This window comes from Branchiostoma floridae, chromosome 3, assembly GCF_000003815.2.
Source record: "Branchiostoma floridae strain S238N-H82 chromosome 3, Bfl_VNyyK, whole genome shotgun sequence".
Classification (NCBI taxonomy): domain Eukaryota; kingdom Metazoa; phylum Chordata; class Leptocardii; order Amphioxiformes; family Branchiostomatidae; genus Branchiostoma; species Branchiostoma floridae.
The window spans coordinates 11,661,279-11,680,721 of NC_049981.1; the positions used below are offsets into that span (position 1 = coordinate 11,661,279).

Sequence of the window (19,443 nt, forward strand, 5' to 3'; positions counted from 1 at the left end):
TTTTGAAAACAGCAGATATAGGTTACCCCATGAATAAAGGTGAACTAGTGTTATGTTCATACTGCGTGAAATTTGGCAATATTCTGAACAAGCCAAGAGATTCCACCAAATGTACAATTCTAAACTCATTTTTCGGACTTAGCCTCCTCAGAAAAACATTTTTTATTCTATTTTCAACTTAACAGAAACATCTTTGATAGGTTTCAATTCTCGGTACATTTACATGTTCGTTGGAGGTGTCTAATCGTATGTACATTGCTTTAGCTCAGCAGAGAGCTGTGCTTAGCTCTAAGGTGCCTTAGACTATGTAGTGCCTTGATTTAGGTCAAACTACAGCTCTTAGTTGTCATACCTAGACATGCATTACATCCTGGACACATGGGGCTTGTGCTGTTACCATGGCAACCATTTTGCCACGCCCAACTGGTGAGGGGTTCTATCTAACAATGGCCGTGTGGGTGTGGTTAATGGTGATGGTGTCTTCTTTGTGTGTTCTTGTCTGGTGTTGTCGATTCTTCTTGGTCTAATAAAATATGTCTTCTCCACTGCGATTCCCTGCTTCTTTTTCCTTGATTGCTTGTTTCTACTAACACTCTTCATGTTGTGTGGAAAAGCAAAGTAGAATGCTCAACGTTTGTTCATCCGTAGGTTACGCCTTGTGGCCATCAAGCAATACCATACATGTATGTATGCAGCTACAAGTTCAATCAGTACAAGTCTAAGGACCACAATACACATGCTTAAACTCAAGGCATATAAAGCTTCTAAAGGTGGAAGGTCGTATATAGAAGCTCGTGTAATCATATGTACATGTTTTAATAGTGACAAAGAGAACTTTAAAGCTAAATAAGACAGAAAATCAAGGCAAACTATTTTGTCCAAAATAGGACAACAACAATCCAGGATTCAAATTTCTTAACAGAATTTGTGTTTGATCTGCAGCATTTCCAGATTACCAGGTCCAAAACTACTATCAACGCCACCAACAACTTTTATTAGGTTTTGAAATCCCCCTTTTTTATTTTGTCTTCACCATAAAGGCGACACTCTACATATCATAGAACAAATCATTCTCATTTATCATGCCAGCACTCCCTTACCCTACATAACGCATCACCATATAACGTTTATACATCAGGCTTTCATCACTCAAATCACTCACGGTGAAATTTTGCCCCAAGGTTTATCCATTAAACTTAAAGGACACCATCAAAGCATGAAAGCACGCACATATAGGCTTACTCCCTGAAAGCGTTGGCAAAAAAAAAACCCCACTGGCTTGCTGTGTCCCATATTCCTAGTTTTCAGTAAAATCCATCCACAAATTAAACGTTTATGTTACAACATGTACGACAATGGGTCAGTTAGGTACCCGGCTATATTTGCGAGCGTTCTGGACATTTTTAAACTGATTATGTTGATTTAAAATGTAGATTTAGCCCTTCGAAAATGCGTCCAACAGGGCGCAGGGTACCTAACTGTCTACTACGATACTGGTGTTGGGTTTAACCAAGTGGCAAGTCCTTGGTTTAACGAAGTCAGAAACAACCATCGGCCAGTTAGGTACCCGGCTATATTTGTGAGCATTCGGGCCATTTTTCAACTGAATATGTCGATTTGAAATGTATTTGTGATACCAAAACTTTGTCCGAGGGGGCGCTCGGTACCTACCTGTCCTATAACGTTATATGTACTGGTGTTGGGTTTAACGAAGTCGGGATGTGGTACTTGTACTCACAGGAAGGCGGAGCCGCTTGCGGACTCGAGCCAGAAGCGAGGAGAACCTGTCCCGGGCACTCTCTCCGTCCGCTCAGAAAAAACGACTTTCCTTCAACTTCAAAGACTTCATAAGTGACAGCGCACCCGGACTAACACGTACGGTGTACACATGGATTTTTTTGCAGCTTTCCGCTGAAAAAATGCATCCAAAGTCTCTACTTGCAGTTGCTCGCATATTTGACCAAAAAGGGAAATTTTGTTTTGTATAAACAAAAAAAAAAGCTTGTAAACGATTTTCAAGAAATGATCTAGGCTTGATGCAAACCTACAAACATAAACTACGATTTTGTTTGTTAGATTTGGCAAAAGTTAATTGGCAAAGGCTTCTGCTGGCTATGGTATAATTCATACAGTAGAAAAATGTTTGTGCTTGCTATCTTTCTTTGACTATTCACCTTTACTGTAAAAGTATTGAAGATAAAACTTGCCATATCTATTGGGCAAGGTCTCCTTTACTACTGTATGTTTTGCTAAGTCGTTACTATCGATATCATCTCTGTCCTTTACGGCACACATATTGACACCCGCACCGTGTCAAAATGTACACATAGGAACACTTCGGACAAAGATTTCAATGATATATAAGAGTTTGTGCATAAAAACTTCATAGCCAGTTCATAGGCGGAATACTCCAGCTATGGCGGTAAGTGGAGGGGGGCAAACAATTGTTTTGTATTTCTTGAATTTCAGAGGCATGGTAGGATTCGATTTTTAAACATGTTGTGTTGCGTGTTGTTGCACAGTGCATATTACATACCTCCGGATCCTATTCAAATTCTGCAATATCAAATTTTCATTTTTCAAATGTTCTCCCTTTGATTTTTGCAAACGGTAGCAAACTGAACTGCAAAAGAAACTGTATTTGAGGCGCTTACTTCATGCCTTGATATCAAAGTCTTTAGGCAAGTACATGAATAGTTTTTCATGTTCGTATTTAGGGAAGGACCCAGGGATCAACATGTCCGACGTGCTGAGGAACTACGTGTCTCCGTTCTTCAAGAAGGGACTGGTCAGTACCATGGTCAAGATCGGGTCCGAAGTGCGGTTTGAGTGCAGCATTGGAGGGTTTCCTAACCCCATGGTCATCTGGTCAGTCGCCTATATAAGCCTATAGCTAATTCAAGCGATTTCTGCATCCTCACCACAGTTTTACACACGATTTATCTAGACTTGCAAACATAGTATACTAGTAATGTGTGTATTCAGCATACATGAAAGATGGCTTGTTTCCATACATTGCATGTGTTGAAATGATATATCTCTAATTACATGTACATATCAATGATATCCAAGTTTTATTTGAAACTCGTTGAGTGCTCTGTTACTCGGTCGTAGCGCCATTGAGGCCACCGTCGTGGTGAATTGAAATGACTTAGTTACTTGGGCCCTTTGTTCCGGTCGGAACATAGGCCACCGATGATGGTCCTCCATTGTACCCTCCTCTGGGCTTTCTTCCTCAGATCCTGCCAGCTGTTGCAGATACTTTTCATCTCTTCCTCCGTATCTCTCCTCCAACTATTCCTGGGCCTCCCCCTCTTCCGCTTGCCCTGAATTGAAATGAGGGTGCTCCAAATCCCCACCGCACAATATTGTGGCTCTCCTTGGTGCTGAAATGGGCTCAGTTGTATCATAAGCCGTTATACTCAGTGAGAAAAAGATGTTTTCAACCATGACTTGCATGTTGTTCCACAGGGAGAAAGACGGCCGTGAGATTCGGCAGGACTACAGACACAAACTGATCCGGGAAAGCGAGGAGCTGTTCACACTTGTCATCTTCAGGGCCCGCGCCGAGGATTCTGGGACTTACGAAGTAGTAGCCACAAACGAGGCTGGCGAGCGACGCAGTTCAGCCACCCTCGGGGTCACCGAACTCGAGTCCGTTAACGAAGTCGGGAGCTCGCCCGTCCCCCCTCCCCGCAGGAGGGGACGGATCAGCGCGCCCATCTTCGGGGACGTGAGGGAGAAGGTCGGACAGTTCGAGCGGGGGGCGAAAAGGTACGAGAGCTTCCGGGAGCGGCGACAACCGACACCGCCCGAGGTTACCGAGTCCAACCTGCGCCGGTCACAGAGCACAGAGGTATGCAAGTCCTGCGATTCTTAATGTTTCTTAGACAGAGTGCAAGTGTACTTAAATCATAGCTTTTCAGAGCTTTTCCCAAGGAGGGGAAGACGGTTCATGTGCCCCCATGCTCTGACATAGTACCCCCATACTATTGGGATTAGATTCTCTGACCAGCTCAAAATTTAGATTGACCTTGTTACTGAATCACATTTGGCCTGCCACAGTCTTAAATTTTGTCCCCCAGGAAGTCTTAGGATGCCCCATTCGCTCACCACTTGCTCCCTTGCAATGTTTCTCCTTGCAATGTTTATCTAGAAAAACGGTACAAGTATGTGATGATAGGGAAGATCTCGAAGCGACACAAGTAAAAATAGTCACCAGTTGTTCAACCGTTCGTTCTTGGCCTTCTTCAGAATGATTAACCCAACTATTTGACAATGTGACCTGAAGTACTATCGTTATTGGTCAAAGGTGTCCTGAAGTTAGTATACTTCACCTTCGATCACCTATTCCCATCCTCAGCTGGAGGGTAGGGGACTAAGACCACGTCTGGACCGCTAGGAGCGCGATTTGTCAGGCTACTTCCATCCCTCATCTTCCTAAAGATTGTTCAAATCATTCTCGTTCACAGATGCTGTCCCATCACCAGCGGTCCAAAGTGAGCGCCCCGCTGTCCTGGCTCAAGAAGCAGCTGCGGTCATCTCTGGCTGATGACGAACTGAAAGACGATAAGGAAGAACGCGAATCAAAGCCGAGCAAGGCCCGAAGCTTCTTCGGCTCCCTTCGGAAGACTCACAGTACTAGCCGATTCTAGGCCGAAGTGTGTTCGGAAGTTGACATACTTCAATCAATTCTAGTTCACATTATCATATTACCATGCTACGAAATAAACAGATGACAGAGCTGTGTGCTATTTATTTTAGCTCCTGTTGTACATAATTGGTGTTTAGATTCTTTTTCATGTACAGCCATCCTTTACATCTTATTTACCATTCCACAGGCCTCGTGACGTGTTTAACTGAGGGCTTAATTTCCTTTTTGTTTATTGTTAACTTGGGAAGCTAAATGGAAATTTAAGTGTCTCAAGAGATATAAGCAGTTATAGCCCAGAACATTGTTAGAGCTTGAGTAATGGTTACGCTACGAAAGAACTGTGTTACAGACATAACATCTAGCTACTGCCAACTATAAAAAGACTAACGAAGGACTTCTAGCAATGCCTTATATAAGTAATACCTCGAAGTCTTTATTTTTCTTAACATCAGCATATAAATCAAACATGTCAATATCAATGTCAAATACCAATTCGTACATGACAGTCTGGTGGCTTGATGGCATTAGATGCATATGGCTGAAAATAGATACGAAACTAGACAGGTAACATACTTACAAGCAAATACATAATGTTTACCTTCACATGGTCTAGCCTAGTACTGATCTCTTCAATTTTACTCAAAACTTAAATGCTGATATTATATATTATATGATGATATCATATATTACATAGTGACCAGCCCTGGCAGCTCTGTCCTACCACTTGCTACATAATGTAATTGGACACCACAGAGTGTCTGCTACTTTACCAGTTAACTAACAACTAGTGTTGCAAAGTGAACATGTGAAAACATGTCGAATGTGTGGAAATTGAATGTTAACATCCGAAGTAGATGTTACATGTACGATGTGCTGCTAGAAGACGAAATGTTATATAACAATGTGCTAGTATTTATATGTGGGATCAAGTTATAGGATGATTATCTGGTAAAAGTTGGGGTAAGGTTTGAATGATAAAACTTTGGGGGCGAATGGGTTGAAAGGACATTTTAAAGAAATAAAAGTGAACTATTTTGCTGTATAATTGAAGTCTGTATAACAGTGCCTCGTGATTTTGTTGTTTCAACGGATTATATATTTTGTGTCTCATCTCCTAGTCTTGACATAAGGTTGTAAGTCACTTCATTTCATCAGAGTTATCTTGAATGCAATAATTCCTACTTCTTTCTGCTCAATGGAAACAACATTGGCATTATTCCGGGCCTATCTCTGTGTGTCAATGGCGCCATTAAGCTGTTAGTGTTACATGATTAAAAGAGAACGACACAAGAATATTTCAAGTACGATTTTACATTCATTATCTAAGAGCGACCCCTAGCAGTCAATGAAATAAATGCTGCAGATTAACTAGGGTGTCATATTAGCTGCACATTGATTGGTCAATAAACATTGACCTATCAGCATATAACTTTTTTTTATTTGCAGTAATATTCTTCTTGATATGTCATAAGTGTTCAAGCCGTATTCAATAGTTAATTTCTTTCATGATTTTGTTTGTTTGATTTAATTCATTTTATAGACTGCTGTAGAGGTTGATTATTTACAAAAGTTATAAATTTCGCACAAGCGACATTGCATGCAGTACTGCATCTACCTAATAGACGGCGCTCGTAGACCGTCATCGTCACGCGGGAGCGCTTGCCAAGAGGATAAAATGGCATGGCCCGTTTAGGGCCATTCCTTATCATTCTAGCCTTCTCTTTGGTCTTGTACTGTCTTGTTTTCTTCTCCACAACACTCCCAAATCAAGTAAGTGTACGTTTCGTATTATTTTCAGCCGTTCCCCTGTGCTTGCAGACCGTAACTTTCCATGCAAGCCGGTCCAAAGGTCAAAAGTCAAATCTTACCTTGAAACCTGATAGAAAAGATTACGCATCATGCAGTGTTGGGTGTTTTTATTTCCTTTATTCCATGAAAAGATAAAGAAACCTCTTTCTATGTCTCTAAACATCCTTCATGATATAAACGGAGCACATGGATGTGGTGAACAGTCGTTTATTTTGAAAAGAAAGAGATTGCGAATTTCCTAGGTTTGAAGAGGTCATCGTGTAATGAGGTAAGGGGGAGTGGTGAAGGATTCTCAGTTAGAGTCCAGCAGTCGTCGTGATGCGATGTCATCTCCGATGTTTCTTCTTGATTTTTCTCCTCCTACGATGATTTCCTGAAACTTCCAGCGGATTCCTCCGTTCAGAGACACTCATAAAGGACGATCAGCCATGGAAGAATTTCTGCAGAAAGCCAAGCAAGCTGCGGTGAGTAAATATTCTTCTTATTTGATCAGCTCTCTTGGAGAAAAAAAACGTCGTCTGAAATTTGAGGGCATTGGGACTGTGCCAAGTTCAAGTCTCTAGTCTGGGAATCGTTAGGGTTTTACCTTTTATGTACGAAAGGAATATTCCTGGTGGTGATGTCGCATACGCTGTTGTGGTATTTTGTTTTTCTGGCCATATGCGGTCTTGAAAACAATGACGTAAGTTTCAAAACAATTGATCCGATTCTGAAAGAAGGGGGTGGGGGGTAACGTAAGCAGCGATGTCAAAAATCATATTCTTTGATTTCTCGATATTCTTTTTACGTCAATTCAAATAAGGGTCAGAATTGAATTATTTCTATAGATAAATGATAGAAATCACAAATCATTTGAATCGGTTTATTACAATTTTCAAAGAAATCTTTCAATTTCTTGTCAATTGATTTTCCTTTGCTGCAATAATGGAATAGAGTCCAATAAATAAATTTTGATTGCTTCAAACATTTTTTGTTGAGAAATAGTTTTTTGCTTGTTGACCCACAACTATGATAAGTTTATGACTTGGTAGAACACTATTAACACCATTTGTCTGCAAGTAATATCTATAATTATATATATATGTATAATCATGTGATATTTACATTTCTCTCAATGACTCAAGTGTTTTTCATGTAACTTGAGCAACTTTGAAGCCGAAAGCGTGATATTCTACTCGCAGGTTACTGTACATGATGACAGAACATTTCTTCTTCCTTTCTGTATATTTCTTTTCACTGGTTGTAAATATACCTGTAAATAAACCGTACAGGGTCAAATTTTTGGTACTAGTGTCGGAACAGAAGGGGGAGTTACCGTAAGCAAACAAATCTCTTTCAACATCATGTCATGTTTGTTTGGTCAACAGTTAGACTGTGGGTGGCTGTTTTGAACATTGGTCTTGTTCTGATTCCCAATTCTAAATTTGAGGTGTCACGGTGACCTTGTGGTTAAGGTTGTTGGCTCAGAACGGACCCGGAGGTACAGTGTTCGAATAAATCCCAGACAGGTCCTGATGATGTGCCCTTGGGAAAGGCACTTATATAATTAACACCTATTTCCTCAATAGAGTGAGGTAAAGTGAGGAACAACCTTTGGCTCAGGACGTCCCTTGGATTGGAGGCCGCATGTTTCAGGACAGCCACACCTGAAGCACGTAAAAAAAAAAGACATTTAACTTTAAGAGAAAGCAAGGATTAAAAAAGAACCTCCCTGGTTAAAGTGTAAGCTTAGGGTTCATCCCTGTATGAGGATATGAAATAAATATACACTTTAGTAAAAACTTGGTATGTTATGAAGGTGCTAGATATGCAACTCAAATACAATGTACTAGTAAACAATAAAAACAAATGAACAACCCCAAAAAATAACATATTTATAACCATCCTTGTTTCACATGTCACCAACCCTACTTCTACATGGTATGATGAATTGGAGGACACATTTCAAATCTGCTGAAGAAGGCCACACAGAGTACCGACAAAATCTCATCTATGTCTGTGGACAGGTGGTCGCTATAGACAGGATTATGATTTAATGTTTGTAGCTATGGGGAAAATTATCTATGGGACAACCAAAAGGTCACACATTTGGTCCTTTCCCATAGGGTATGTTGATGTGGCTGCTTTTAAATTCCAGGTTTTACTGTGCTTCATTTAAAATCCGAATATGAACATGTGTAGCTTGTTTGAAGTTTATAATGGTGACATCTCTCCCATCTGTTTACATATATATTATTATCATTGCTTGCTTCAATGTAGACAGAAAATTAAGTTAATTGCCCTGTTTTCATTTCTCATGTGAAACAGGAAGCACACTAGTTACAAGAACAAATGATTGTAATCATCTCCTTTATGATGTTGTAGGACAAGCTGTTCAGTAATGAAATTTGCACATGGAATATATGCATGAGTGAACCAATTTCTCACTGTATTGCTTTAACCAGTGGACTATTCATATTTTTGTAGGCAACGCCAGGCTCTTTTGAAGAACTGCGAAAATGCTTACCTTTCCTTTGGCAACATATTCTTTCTATTAGCCCATTTCATTGCTTATACAACTATTTTTCAACAAAAGAAATTAAATGCATGACTTGATGTATCAATTGAATACTGTAAATTCTTTTATTTTGTGTGCACTTGATTTCACGTAAGCTAGGAAAGGGGGAAATAGTTGAAGGAATTCTATAGTACAGTGGTAATAAAAGTGGAAATGTATTATTCAATATCAATGTGAAAATTGAAAAAAATTCAGCTACATGACGTTTACTGTGAAGATTTCAAGATTTACTGTATAGCGTCCACATGTTGAAATACAAACAATGAAGGAAGAAAAGGACAACCATATTATAATGACAATTTATTATGAAGATGGTTTAGTTTTCTTTTGGCATTTTGCTTGGCTCGTTAATAATTAATTAGTAGGGAAATGTACATCGTTAACATAGCATGGAATTTTGGATGTTGTCAGCCATGACAAATTATGCAGGGTAGATCATAGATGCGACCTTTTTTTGCAAGGTCAGTCCATCTAAATCAGCTGTCTTAGAACATTCCTGAATCCACTGCCTGTTTTTAGCTAAGATATACAGAATTATATTATTCAAATCTTACTTTTCCTTCTAAATCTATATCAATCCTTTACTTGATAATTTCAAGAATAGGAAAAATATCTTTAACTATATATCACATGACGTACAAAATATATCTTGAACCATATTATAATGCTACCTTCTAAAATGTGTAAAAAATTTTATTTTTTTAAATTTTAACCCTGTGACCTAATGATACTATAATATTTATTACCTCACTGTCTCTAGAGACTGCAATGTTTATGTAGCACCATTATTTTAATACTAAGTGGTAAAATGGTAACCATGACAATAAACAGACAAATGCCCTAAGGCCTTAAACTTAAAGGAAACTACATGGTTGTACATGATTTCTAGCACTGAGCACCAGATACTTATTAGGGATATACTCTTGATATTTTGCCTCTGAGTCACTGATTTATAATAAGACTGGGGCTTTGCCCATACTCTGGGTCTAACCAAATAGAGTTTTATTTTTATGCCTTTTCTTTCCCATCGTTCAGCAACAGAAATTTCATGTAGATTGAAATAGTTGTCATGCATTTTTTGTGTGCATGTTGTAAAAACATGTTGGTGCAATTTTCCATAATATACTTCATGGCTCTTTTCAAGCACTCCAAGTACTCCAATGACATGTACAGGATGAAAGTATCTTGTAGTGTACATGTGTATGTAGTGATGAATGATGTTAAATTTTGATAGCAGCACTTATCAAGAAGGGGTATCTAACCTTCTGGATAGATGGTTTGAAATACAGTACTGTATATGTACACATGTACATGTAGGATTGTAGGAGCATAGCAGTATATGTACTGAAGGTAGAATTGGAGCTGATGGTCAGTAGGACACATACTGTACATCCTGTACATAGGACTGCAACCCTTTCCAGTAGCTACTGTAGGGTGAGCAACATAGCTGGGATTTGAACTCATGGTTGCTTGCTCAAGAGGCAGGGTCACTTAACCACTGGACTATGCATGCTACATGTAATGGTCTAAAGTACTTTGAAGCCGTGTGTCCTGTGGTGTAAAAATGATCTATAGCAGTACTTATCCCCAGGAAGCATGCAGTTATGTCCCCAGGGACCAAACACTTGACTGGGCCTATCAAGTCTGCAGCTCTAGGAGACTGCCTAATGGAAGTGAAGATTGCAACCATAAAACTTGTCAGAAGTGTTTTTCTCCCTCCAAAGCAGTATAATCCATCTCGTTTGTTTTCTTGTTCGCTGACTGTAGACCTCTTGATACTTCGTGTATAAGAAGATTGGAAATTAGGATACAATGTATTTTCAACAAGATGATTTATTGTGTGATTAGACTATTATAGCTAATAGCAATACTAGTAATACTAATAGCCAGAGTTTTGACTGTTAAGTAAGATAGTAAGCATAACAGTAAAATTATATTGCTCCATATGGAAATACATGTGTGTCAGAAAAGAATTTTAGCAATCAATAGTACAGTTTAAACAGCAGTAGGTAAGTAATTAAATGAAAAAAGAAAGAATGAATGAATGAATAAATTCTAGAAGTAGATTACAATTAGGTAACTAGTATATATTTTTTAACAATTATTTATTGTAAACAAGTCTGAAAAAGGGACAAGTCATTTGATTTGATTCATTATGTGGTGATACAATGTGCTGCTGGTACATTACTTTGGATTAGCAAATTGTGTTTGACCAGAGTTAAGCTAAATTATTAAGAATAGAAATTAGAATATTTAGATTTAAATGAGCTATAATTCATTGTTATTATTACTAGTATTAAATACATCTATCAGAAAATAGTAGTAATTTTTCAGTGTATAATTTACAAGTCTTCCTCTTGAATATGTACATAACCAAGCCAGGTGGGGATAGAAATTAGAATATGGTCAATTTTATCAATGATAATTGATTTATCCATGTGTTTTGGTCCACCCTGAAGTTTCCATTCTGTTTTGGTCCCTCCCCCTACCACAGTACCAGTCAGGTCAGTTTGCTTTAGTCCAAAGGCCGGGTAGTGTCTGTAACTTGTTTGTCTGGAGTCTACCTACAAATATCAAACATGGCAGATTCTGCACCCGTGGTGAATGGGAAATTGTTGAACCATGCACAAATTTTTTTCAGCAAATATATATTAACTGTTTGTTCAGAAACAGTCCTGTCATCCTATATTTTAGAATAAAAGTGGAAAATGAAGATGAAATTTTACCTGGAGGTTGCAAGATATTTGTTGCCATTACAGTTTGTCGTAATCAAAAGAAAGTAAAAAGAAAAAAAAAAAAACTGGAAAAAAATCTACATTTAGCATGCAATTTGTTCAAAGTGTTAAGTTTGTTAACCAAGAAATACAAGTGTCAATCTGAATTAAAACTTGGGCCACTATCAAACTACATCAGCCTGTGACCTGGTAGGTTCCTCATCATGACCTGGTTACTGATCCTGACCTGAAAGAGATGCCTTGTGGCTATTTTTGTCTCAAGTCACACGTTTTATTCATGACAAGTGCGTCATCAATGCAGCAAACGTCATCATAAAATGGTATATAATTGCCAAGAATGGTCAATCAGAGATAGCAGACTTCACCTCCTCAAAGGTTCTTACCCCCCCCCCTTTGATATTTATGGTATTATTACAATTAGTACTAGTGCTTCCTCACTGTCATCTTTCGACCCTACACAGTTGTTGACCTTGGTTTCATGGATGATCTTCTACTTCACCCACCCATGTTACAAGGGCAAGTCTCATCCTTTCACAGAAAATTAGCATAACATTCCCTCATAAATTATGCAAATATCCTATACTTTCATCTGTGATATGGTTCTTTCAACTGCTATAGTACAAGTGGTGCCACCCCCCCTCCATACACACAAAAAAATTATGTAGTCTATAAAATAGTATGAATTTTAGATTTTCCAGTCATTAGTTACAAACAAGAAAGACTGGTACGAAAATATGATCTTAAATGCACTATTAGAATACATGTACTATAATTATGTAGTGTGTCTGACAAAAAAGGAAAAGATTTATAACAAGACCCCCCTCATTGCAAGCTTATGGGGGGGGGGGGGGGGGGCAAAATCTAACCAGTTTGAGGTCTCATCAAGACCTACCCATGTATCAAATGTCAATATGATTTATGAAGACAATTTGCTCAGGCATCATTGAGTTGTCACAGACAAACATGGAAAAACACACAAAAATGCTAACAAAAACATACAATGTAACCTTTATGCGAAAATAACAATGAATATTACAATATCGGGTATGAGTTTTTACCTTTACATCTAGCTGAAGGTCATTGAATTAGAAATCAGGCCCAGGACATTTCTGCTTGGGTACTACTAGTACTAGTCGTAATTTGCTCTAGAAAATTGCTCTGAGTTCTGAATGTGATCTTGATGCTTCCCCAAAGCATTATTGGATACCAAATGATATAGAGATGATGAAGACAGGTCAGTGATGCAAAGTGTTTGACCTTGATATTGTAGATTATTGTATAAGGAACGAGATCCCAAAATAATAACCTCTTTTCCTTCCATTTGTAGTAAAGCCTTTCCAATTGCAGAGTTGCTCTTGACCCCTCCCACCTTTTGACCATGAAAATCAAACTAGCAAAACACAGTTTGTGCGCGATCCCCAGGGTTTATGTCATGGGAACATAAAGTAGTACGGATAAACTTGTTGAAGAAGAGGTAAAAATCCTTGTTTGATAGGCAGCCAGATATAACATGTACTGCATGGTCGAGGAAGGTGTCGAATTTGAGACTGTATTTGGATTGTGAAAGTTCCTGTATAAATATGCTCCATTATGCAACTACCCTTCTAGTGTGAGCCGGCTGCAATTATGTGACCTCCACAGAGCGGCATTTAAAAGTGGGCATGAGAAGGCGATCTGCTGACAGGATTTTTTTTTTATAAATATTTTGTGGCTTGTACACTATACTAAAACATATTCATTTTTGGTATTCCTCAAGTGCACCCTATAGCTACTACATATTTTTCCACGTCGAAGCCAGTCGCCCTATAGAAATCCCCATAGGCCAAAAACTGTGTTCTTCTAGTTCCCTAACGTTGTTAAAGAGAGAATCGGGGTAAGAGAGAATTGATGATGATGAGAGAATTAGAGACACGATAGATGAAAAAAAAAGAGATTGACCTATACTATTTTTTGTGTAATTTTTGTATTGAAATTGCAACAGAGGACATTCCATGCAGCAATTTGCTACTTTGGGGTGCCATCTAGTAATAATCTTTTGTTGAAAAATTATCATTTACAAATGTAGGACAAATGCCCCCTAGCAGATTTCTTTGCTCTTCAGGCCGAACTACGGATCACTTTCTCTCCAATTCAAGCAGAGGTTTGGCTCCAAGTGTGGTTTTTGATGTGTTTTTAGGCATTGTCATCAGTTTTTCTATTTGTATTGTATTCCTACCAAATCACCTATTAAAAAACATGTAACTTAAGGAAAACAGCCATAGCCGAACCTCTGCTTGGAGGTTGATCACTTTCCTGGCAAAGCCTTCTTTCTAAATCTCTTGTTACAGATTGATAGAATCAGAAAAGTATCTATAAGTGTTGACTCATCCTTGATTGTTTCCTGATTTACAGGGTTCTCCAGAAGAGTTCTCCAAGTTCCATGTAGTAATAGGGAATGAAGCCTGTGATCTGGACTCCACAGTTTCAGCCTTGGCTTATGCCTTCTTTTTGCACAAGGTATGTAAAAATATTGTACAATCCATTGAACGATCTGTACACATTATACAAGTCTTATTGCTGATGTCTGAGTTCTGAGTGTCTTGGCCTAACATGTTTTCAAGTTGTCCTAACTTATGAGAGTTAGATAAATTATATAAACTGTACATATGATAGGCTATGGTTCTTCAATGCTAGCTTTGTACTACTAGTTTGTGTGTTGATCACTGTATATCTGTCCTCGTCATTAATCAATAATCTTTTTTTTCCAGACTGCTGCTAATGATGACACAAGTGTTGCACATGTCCCTGTCCTCAACATCCCCCGTGCCGACCTACCGCTGCGTACAGAAATAACGTTCTTCCTCGCACAGCAGGAGATTCCCACAGACTCCCTCACCTTCCGCGATGACATCAACCTCACAGCGCTGCACAGCCAAGACAAACTCTCACTAACTCTGGTGGACCACAATGTTATAAGGGCCCCGAGAGACCAGGACTTCGAGTCAGTGGTTGTGGAGGTTATAGACCACCATAAAGATGAAAGACCAGAAAGCGATGTCTGTGAGAAAACGGTTGAGATGGTCGGGTCCTGCACCACTCTGGTGGCAGAGAAGATTCTAGAGAAGGATGCAACTGTTATGGACAAAAAACTTGCAACATTGCTGATAGGTAAACTTTCATTGTAATGATTTTGTTAGAAGAAAATAAGTGACACGAATGTGTGTGTGCATGCGTGTGTATGGGGGAGGTATTTATAGATTGTTACCAAATATAATTGTTATTAGTTTATTTCCGCATTTATGTTGTTTCTTTGCATACAAAACTTTCATGGTTCTAGAATATTATTGATATGTTTACGATGCAATCAGGTTGCTGAGATTTTGTGACAGCCACCAATCCTGAATATCACAGAATTTTTGCAATATCTATTTCAATTTTGATGAATGTTCAATTGTGCTATGTACAACATATGCTCTGGTCCATTTGAATCTGCTCCTGAAATTGTTATGCCACGGCCAAAGAAAGACCAAGGTTAACTGAAAGGCATCTTATCGATCCAAGTTCCCAAGTAAATCAAGTGATGTGCACAATCTGTATGTTGGCTACATCACAAACGTCGAAACGCTCCTCTTCCGAGAAAAAGCTAACATACATTTCACGGTTCAAGTATGAAGCAATCAATCATTCAGTTGGAATCTACTTTGTCTCTGAATTTTGTGTTTAATGCCTAAATGTTGTTATACTGTGGGAAAAGTTACAATTCTTTCTCCCTAGGAAGTTAAAACTTGTTCACCACAAAATCAAATATAATGTAAAACAAAGTGATATGTTCTAAGTTTTGTTTAGAAACTGTTTTAATTGTGTATCATCACTATGTATGACTAGAATTGTAGTCAATTATAGTGTACAATGTACTATAACAGTTAGTCTTTTAACTTTAACAGTTTTTGTGGTGGCCTGTCCACTGCAAATTCATAGCATTACAAATATGTCTCCAACGTATTATGTTAACTATACTACACAGTTGTTCCAACCACGACTTTAAAACACTGCAGAAACCTTTTTTTTCTATCTTACAGTAAGATAAAAGTTTAACCATGACAAAATTTGATTGATTTCCTAGGCATTTCCCAGGTTTCCCCCCAGCTTTAACAATGTTTTTCCCACTGCAGGTACGATTCTTGTAGACACAGTAAACCGCTCAGTGGAGGCACAGAAGGTTACGCCCAAAGACGAGGACATTCTGGGGAGACTTAAAGATTTCTGCCCTGAGGTGGATGAAGGGGAATTGTTCCAAAGCATACAGGAGGCCAAGTTTGATATATCAGGTATGCCTAGGCAATTTCTATTGGAAAATATCTGATGGTAGATAATGGTTTTTCATCCCTAGGCCATATACATGATTGTACGGATTTGATTACATGGATATGGATGCCATCCTCTGGGCACTTCAAAACTGGTGCGAGCATACAAAAAAGAAAAATATTTAGATAGGCTAAAAATATTGCCTTCATATTGACAAATGACTGAAAACACAGAAAACATGGTATACCCATTAAAATTTTTTTTATTTTTGTTTTGTCAAATCTTCCTTGAAAATTTGCTCATTATTGTGTATTTCCCAATATTTCTTTTGCATTTATGGCATAAATTTGCTCATTTTGCATGCAGCTCCTTTCTTTGATTCACAGTCTGATTACAAACTTTTATTTTTGGAAATGGACAATAATTGATGCACACACTGCAGGTGGTCCTATCCAAAGCTTCTTGTAGAATAAGGGCCAGTTTTTATCTTTTTAGCAAATCTCAGATTGAAGGTGGTTGAACTCCATTGACCTGATGAGCCGGCAAATGATTGACTGGAGATCTTTTTCAGTTAATCTGATTGATGTAAGACTTAGAGGCTTCCCAGTGATTTGTGTTTGGTATCTCTTACCCAAAGGATTATGGAAATTGAAGATTTAAATGAAATATGAAAGCATTTAGGGGTTCTAGAAGCTTATTACCTGTGGTATGAATTGAAGCTGGATGATAAGTATCAACAATCCTTCGATATTATTGTCAAAACAGATATAGATCATCATCAGCCTCGTGAAGCATCTATTAAAATATATTGAATTTATTTGCAAGATTTTTATTTGACTTAAAAAAGAGTCATAATTATACAATGTATTACTAGCTTGTTCATTGTACAATATACATGTATGTGCACACTGACACACCAACCTGTTCCTCATAATGGTTGTCAGATGTGGTAAGCAGGGTGCCTCCAGCTTTTAATTTTCTCCATACCACTCATTTTGGGGGCATTCTCCCACACAGAAATGAACCTACATGTACATGCCTGAACTCCAATTGAGTTCCAGGACACTGGTTTCAATCTGCACAGGAGAAATTTTTGTGTTTGAAGCCTATTTCATAATATGTTGTGAATTTTCATCATGCTAAGCTTAATATGTATTTTTATCAATTTTATGTCATGTAGTTTAGATATTTTGGATAGATGTGGTGAAAAGTCTGTCCTGACAAGCAAATTTCTATCATAGGAAGGAGGAACTGGTGACAGCCCTGGTCATAAGGAAAAGAAAAATAACACACTTTAAAATTTGAAGGCCATGATGAAAACACAGAGAGGAAACTTAAATCTGACTACAATGTACTTGTCACTCTCTGGCACAGTACTGTGTGTACCAAAGTACAGACTTTTGTCTGACTCTATTATCATGTAAATCTTCCATCATGTTTCTGAATCAGATAACCATCAAATTACTGTTAATTCTTGAAATTTTGTAACAGTTTTATATGTTTGTGGTTTTTGCAGCGACCCTTTCAAAGAGAACTTAGTTTTACCACCACTGCTGTTGACATTTCTGTGCAGTCGTGACTAAAATGCCATCCCGAATTTAAAACCACTGCCAACACTCCATTTGCTCTTTTACTGCAAAACTACTATAACAGCTCAGCAAACTAAAGGCATTTACAGTAGATACCTATGGCTTTAGCACTTTTAATGGATAGCAGGTAGGCTGACAGCTTTTGAAGGATGGCTACTGTCATGCTGTGTCCAAATCTTATTACTTTATTGACCCCAATACCATAACTAGATGCACTTTATTACCAACGTGAGTGTTTGTACGGCATTTATGACAAGCTATTACCATCGTGTTTGCATTACATTCAATTTGTACCTCTTGGTATTTAGGAATATCATTTCAATTTGGGAAGATTATACGCTAAGATGTCATATCTTTATTTTATTCAGTTCACATATATTTCTTGACAACTGTGCTATACACACAGCTCTCTCTTCAATAACATGAATATGAATATAAAACAATAACACTGAGTTCAGCATGCATATAAATTATACAAGATGGATAACAAAAAGTTCAAGGGAAACAATAAAAGTTTACGTGCAATCAATCACAAAAATCTACCTGTACAATCAATGATATTGTGAATAATATTGAAAATGTTACAGTTTTGTAGTAAGTGTGAAAATGACATGGGACATAGTTACGTAAAGAACATTAATGATAAAAATTGATAATATGGGTGTTATATTTGTTCAGGACATTGTACATGAATCATTTTGCTTGAATTGTAACAGTGGTGTTCAAATACCGCCTACCGTCCTTGCCCAAGGGCTCTAGAGTTTTTGTGGCGACAGCGATAGCGGTCATGATTTGAAATCCACCGCCCCGGGTTCGATCCCGGGTGTTGGCATGTTTGTTTCTTTCTGTTCTTACTCACCACTCTCAATTTCTACAGAATATCCATTAAGGACTGAAATTGTTCTGTTAGGGAATGTAATTTACTGTACATAAATGATGCATACCTGATAGTAATCTAATCCATGTTGCCCCCCTCCCCACAGAGCTGAGTGTACCAGACTTGCTGAGGAAGGACCTGAAGTCCATCTCCAATAATGACATCACCATCGCCATGGCTTCAATCACCATGGATCTGGAGGTACAAAAATCTATATTACAAGGGACTAGAAATAAAGTCACCTAATCAAATCTACAATTTTTAACTGAAATTGACTATAAATTCAAAGAGATAAGGCTCCGAAAGCAAACTTTTGTCAGATGTATTATGGAGAAAACTGAAAAGAATATTTGACAAACTATATTTTATCACTGATAAATTATTTCTTTATTTGCAAAATGTAACAAGACATTACCCTGATCCTTAGGGCAGCATTGCTGATGTTTGGGGGTCAAAAATCATGACTGCAGCTTGTCCAGAACACAAGATGTCTTAACCGGAATGCCAATAGGGGGCATTATCGAACTTGACCTTCTATTTCCAGACCTGTACCTGCCTAACAAATATCACAAGGATTCACAGCTTCTCCAGTTATCCTTTCCACACACAGACAGATGAACATATGGCACAGAAAACATTATCTTCTTGGCAAAAACAAAAATTGTTTTTAAAAATCTTTAAATTTTTCTAGTAGGTACAGAAAATTTTTTTAAAAGAATTTCGAAATTTTCACAAAAAAACTAGAATAAAAGATTAAAAAATCTCAAAATTTATTTAGAATTTCTTTAGTTTTTAATAAAGCATGAATATTCTCACCGTTGTTTTTTTTTACCATTTTCACAAATAATGATCAAACCCCACCCAATTGCAACATTCTTCTTGGTCCATCCAATATTTATGCCAGCCTTTCTGATATTTCCACAATAAACAACCTCCTT

At 37.9% G+C, this 19,443-nt stretch overlaps 2 protein-coding genes across 8 annotated transcripts in view; both read left to right on the forward strand.

The window, feature by feature from the left end:
* The window catches only part of LOC118411174 (muscle M-line assembly protein unc-89-like), a 36,009-nt gene extending 30,305 nt beyond the window's left edge, over positions 1 to 5,704 (forward strand). For 6 of the 7 annotated variants that reach the window (XM_035813247.1, XM_035813244.1, XM_035813245.1 and 3 more), the window contains 4 exons: positions 1,741 to 1,875; positions 2,718 to 2,868; positions 3,472 to 3,856; positions 4,473 to 5,704. In XM_035813247.1, the coding sequence (XP_035669140.1) occupies positions 1,741 to 1,875; positions 2,718 to 2,868; positions 3,472 to 3,856; positions 4,473 to 4,655 (854 nt within the window). In that variant the 3' untranslated portion in view covers positions 4,656 to 5,704. The remainder of the gene's footprint in view (positions 1 to 1,740; positions 1,876 to 2,717; positions 2,869 to 3,471; positions 3,857 to 4,472) is intronic. The other variant, XM_035813248.1, reaches the window with a different exon arrangement.
* Positions 5,705 to 6,293: 589 nt separating this feature from the next.
* Positions 6,294 to 19,443, forward strand: part of LOC118411684 (protein prune homolog 2-like) — a 29,506-nt gene continuing 16,356 nt past the window's right edge. Inside the window, exons 1-6 of the mRNA XM_035814162.1 lie at positions 6,294 to 6,424; positions 6,850 to 6,927; positions 14,147 to 14,251; positions 14,503 to 14,902; positions 15,907 to 16,062; positions 18,612 to 18,706. Of these exons, the coding sequence (XP_035670055.1) occupies positions 6,335 to 6,424; positions 6,850 to 6,927; positions 14,147 to 14,251; positions 14,503 to 14,902; positions 15,907 to 16,062; positions 18,612 to 18,706 (924 nt within the window). The 5' untranslated portion in view covers positions 6,294 to 6,334. The remainder of the gene's footprint in view (positions 6,425 to 6,849; positions 6,928 to 14,146; positions 14,252 to 14,502; positions 14,903 to 15,906; positions 16,063 to 18,611; positions 18,707 to 19,443) is intronic.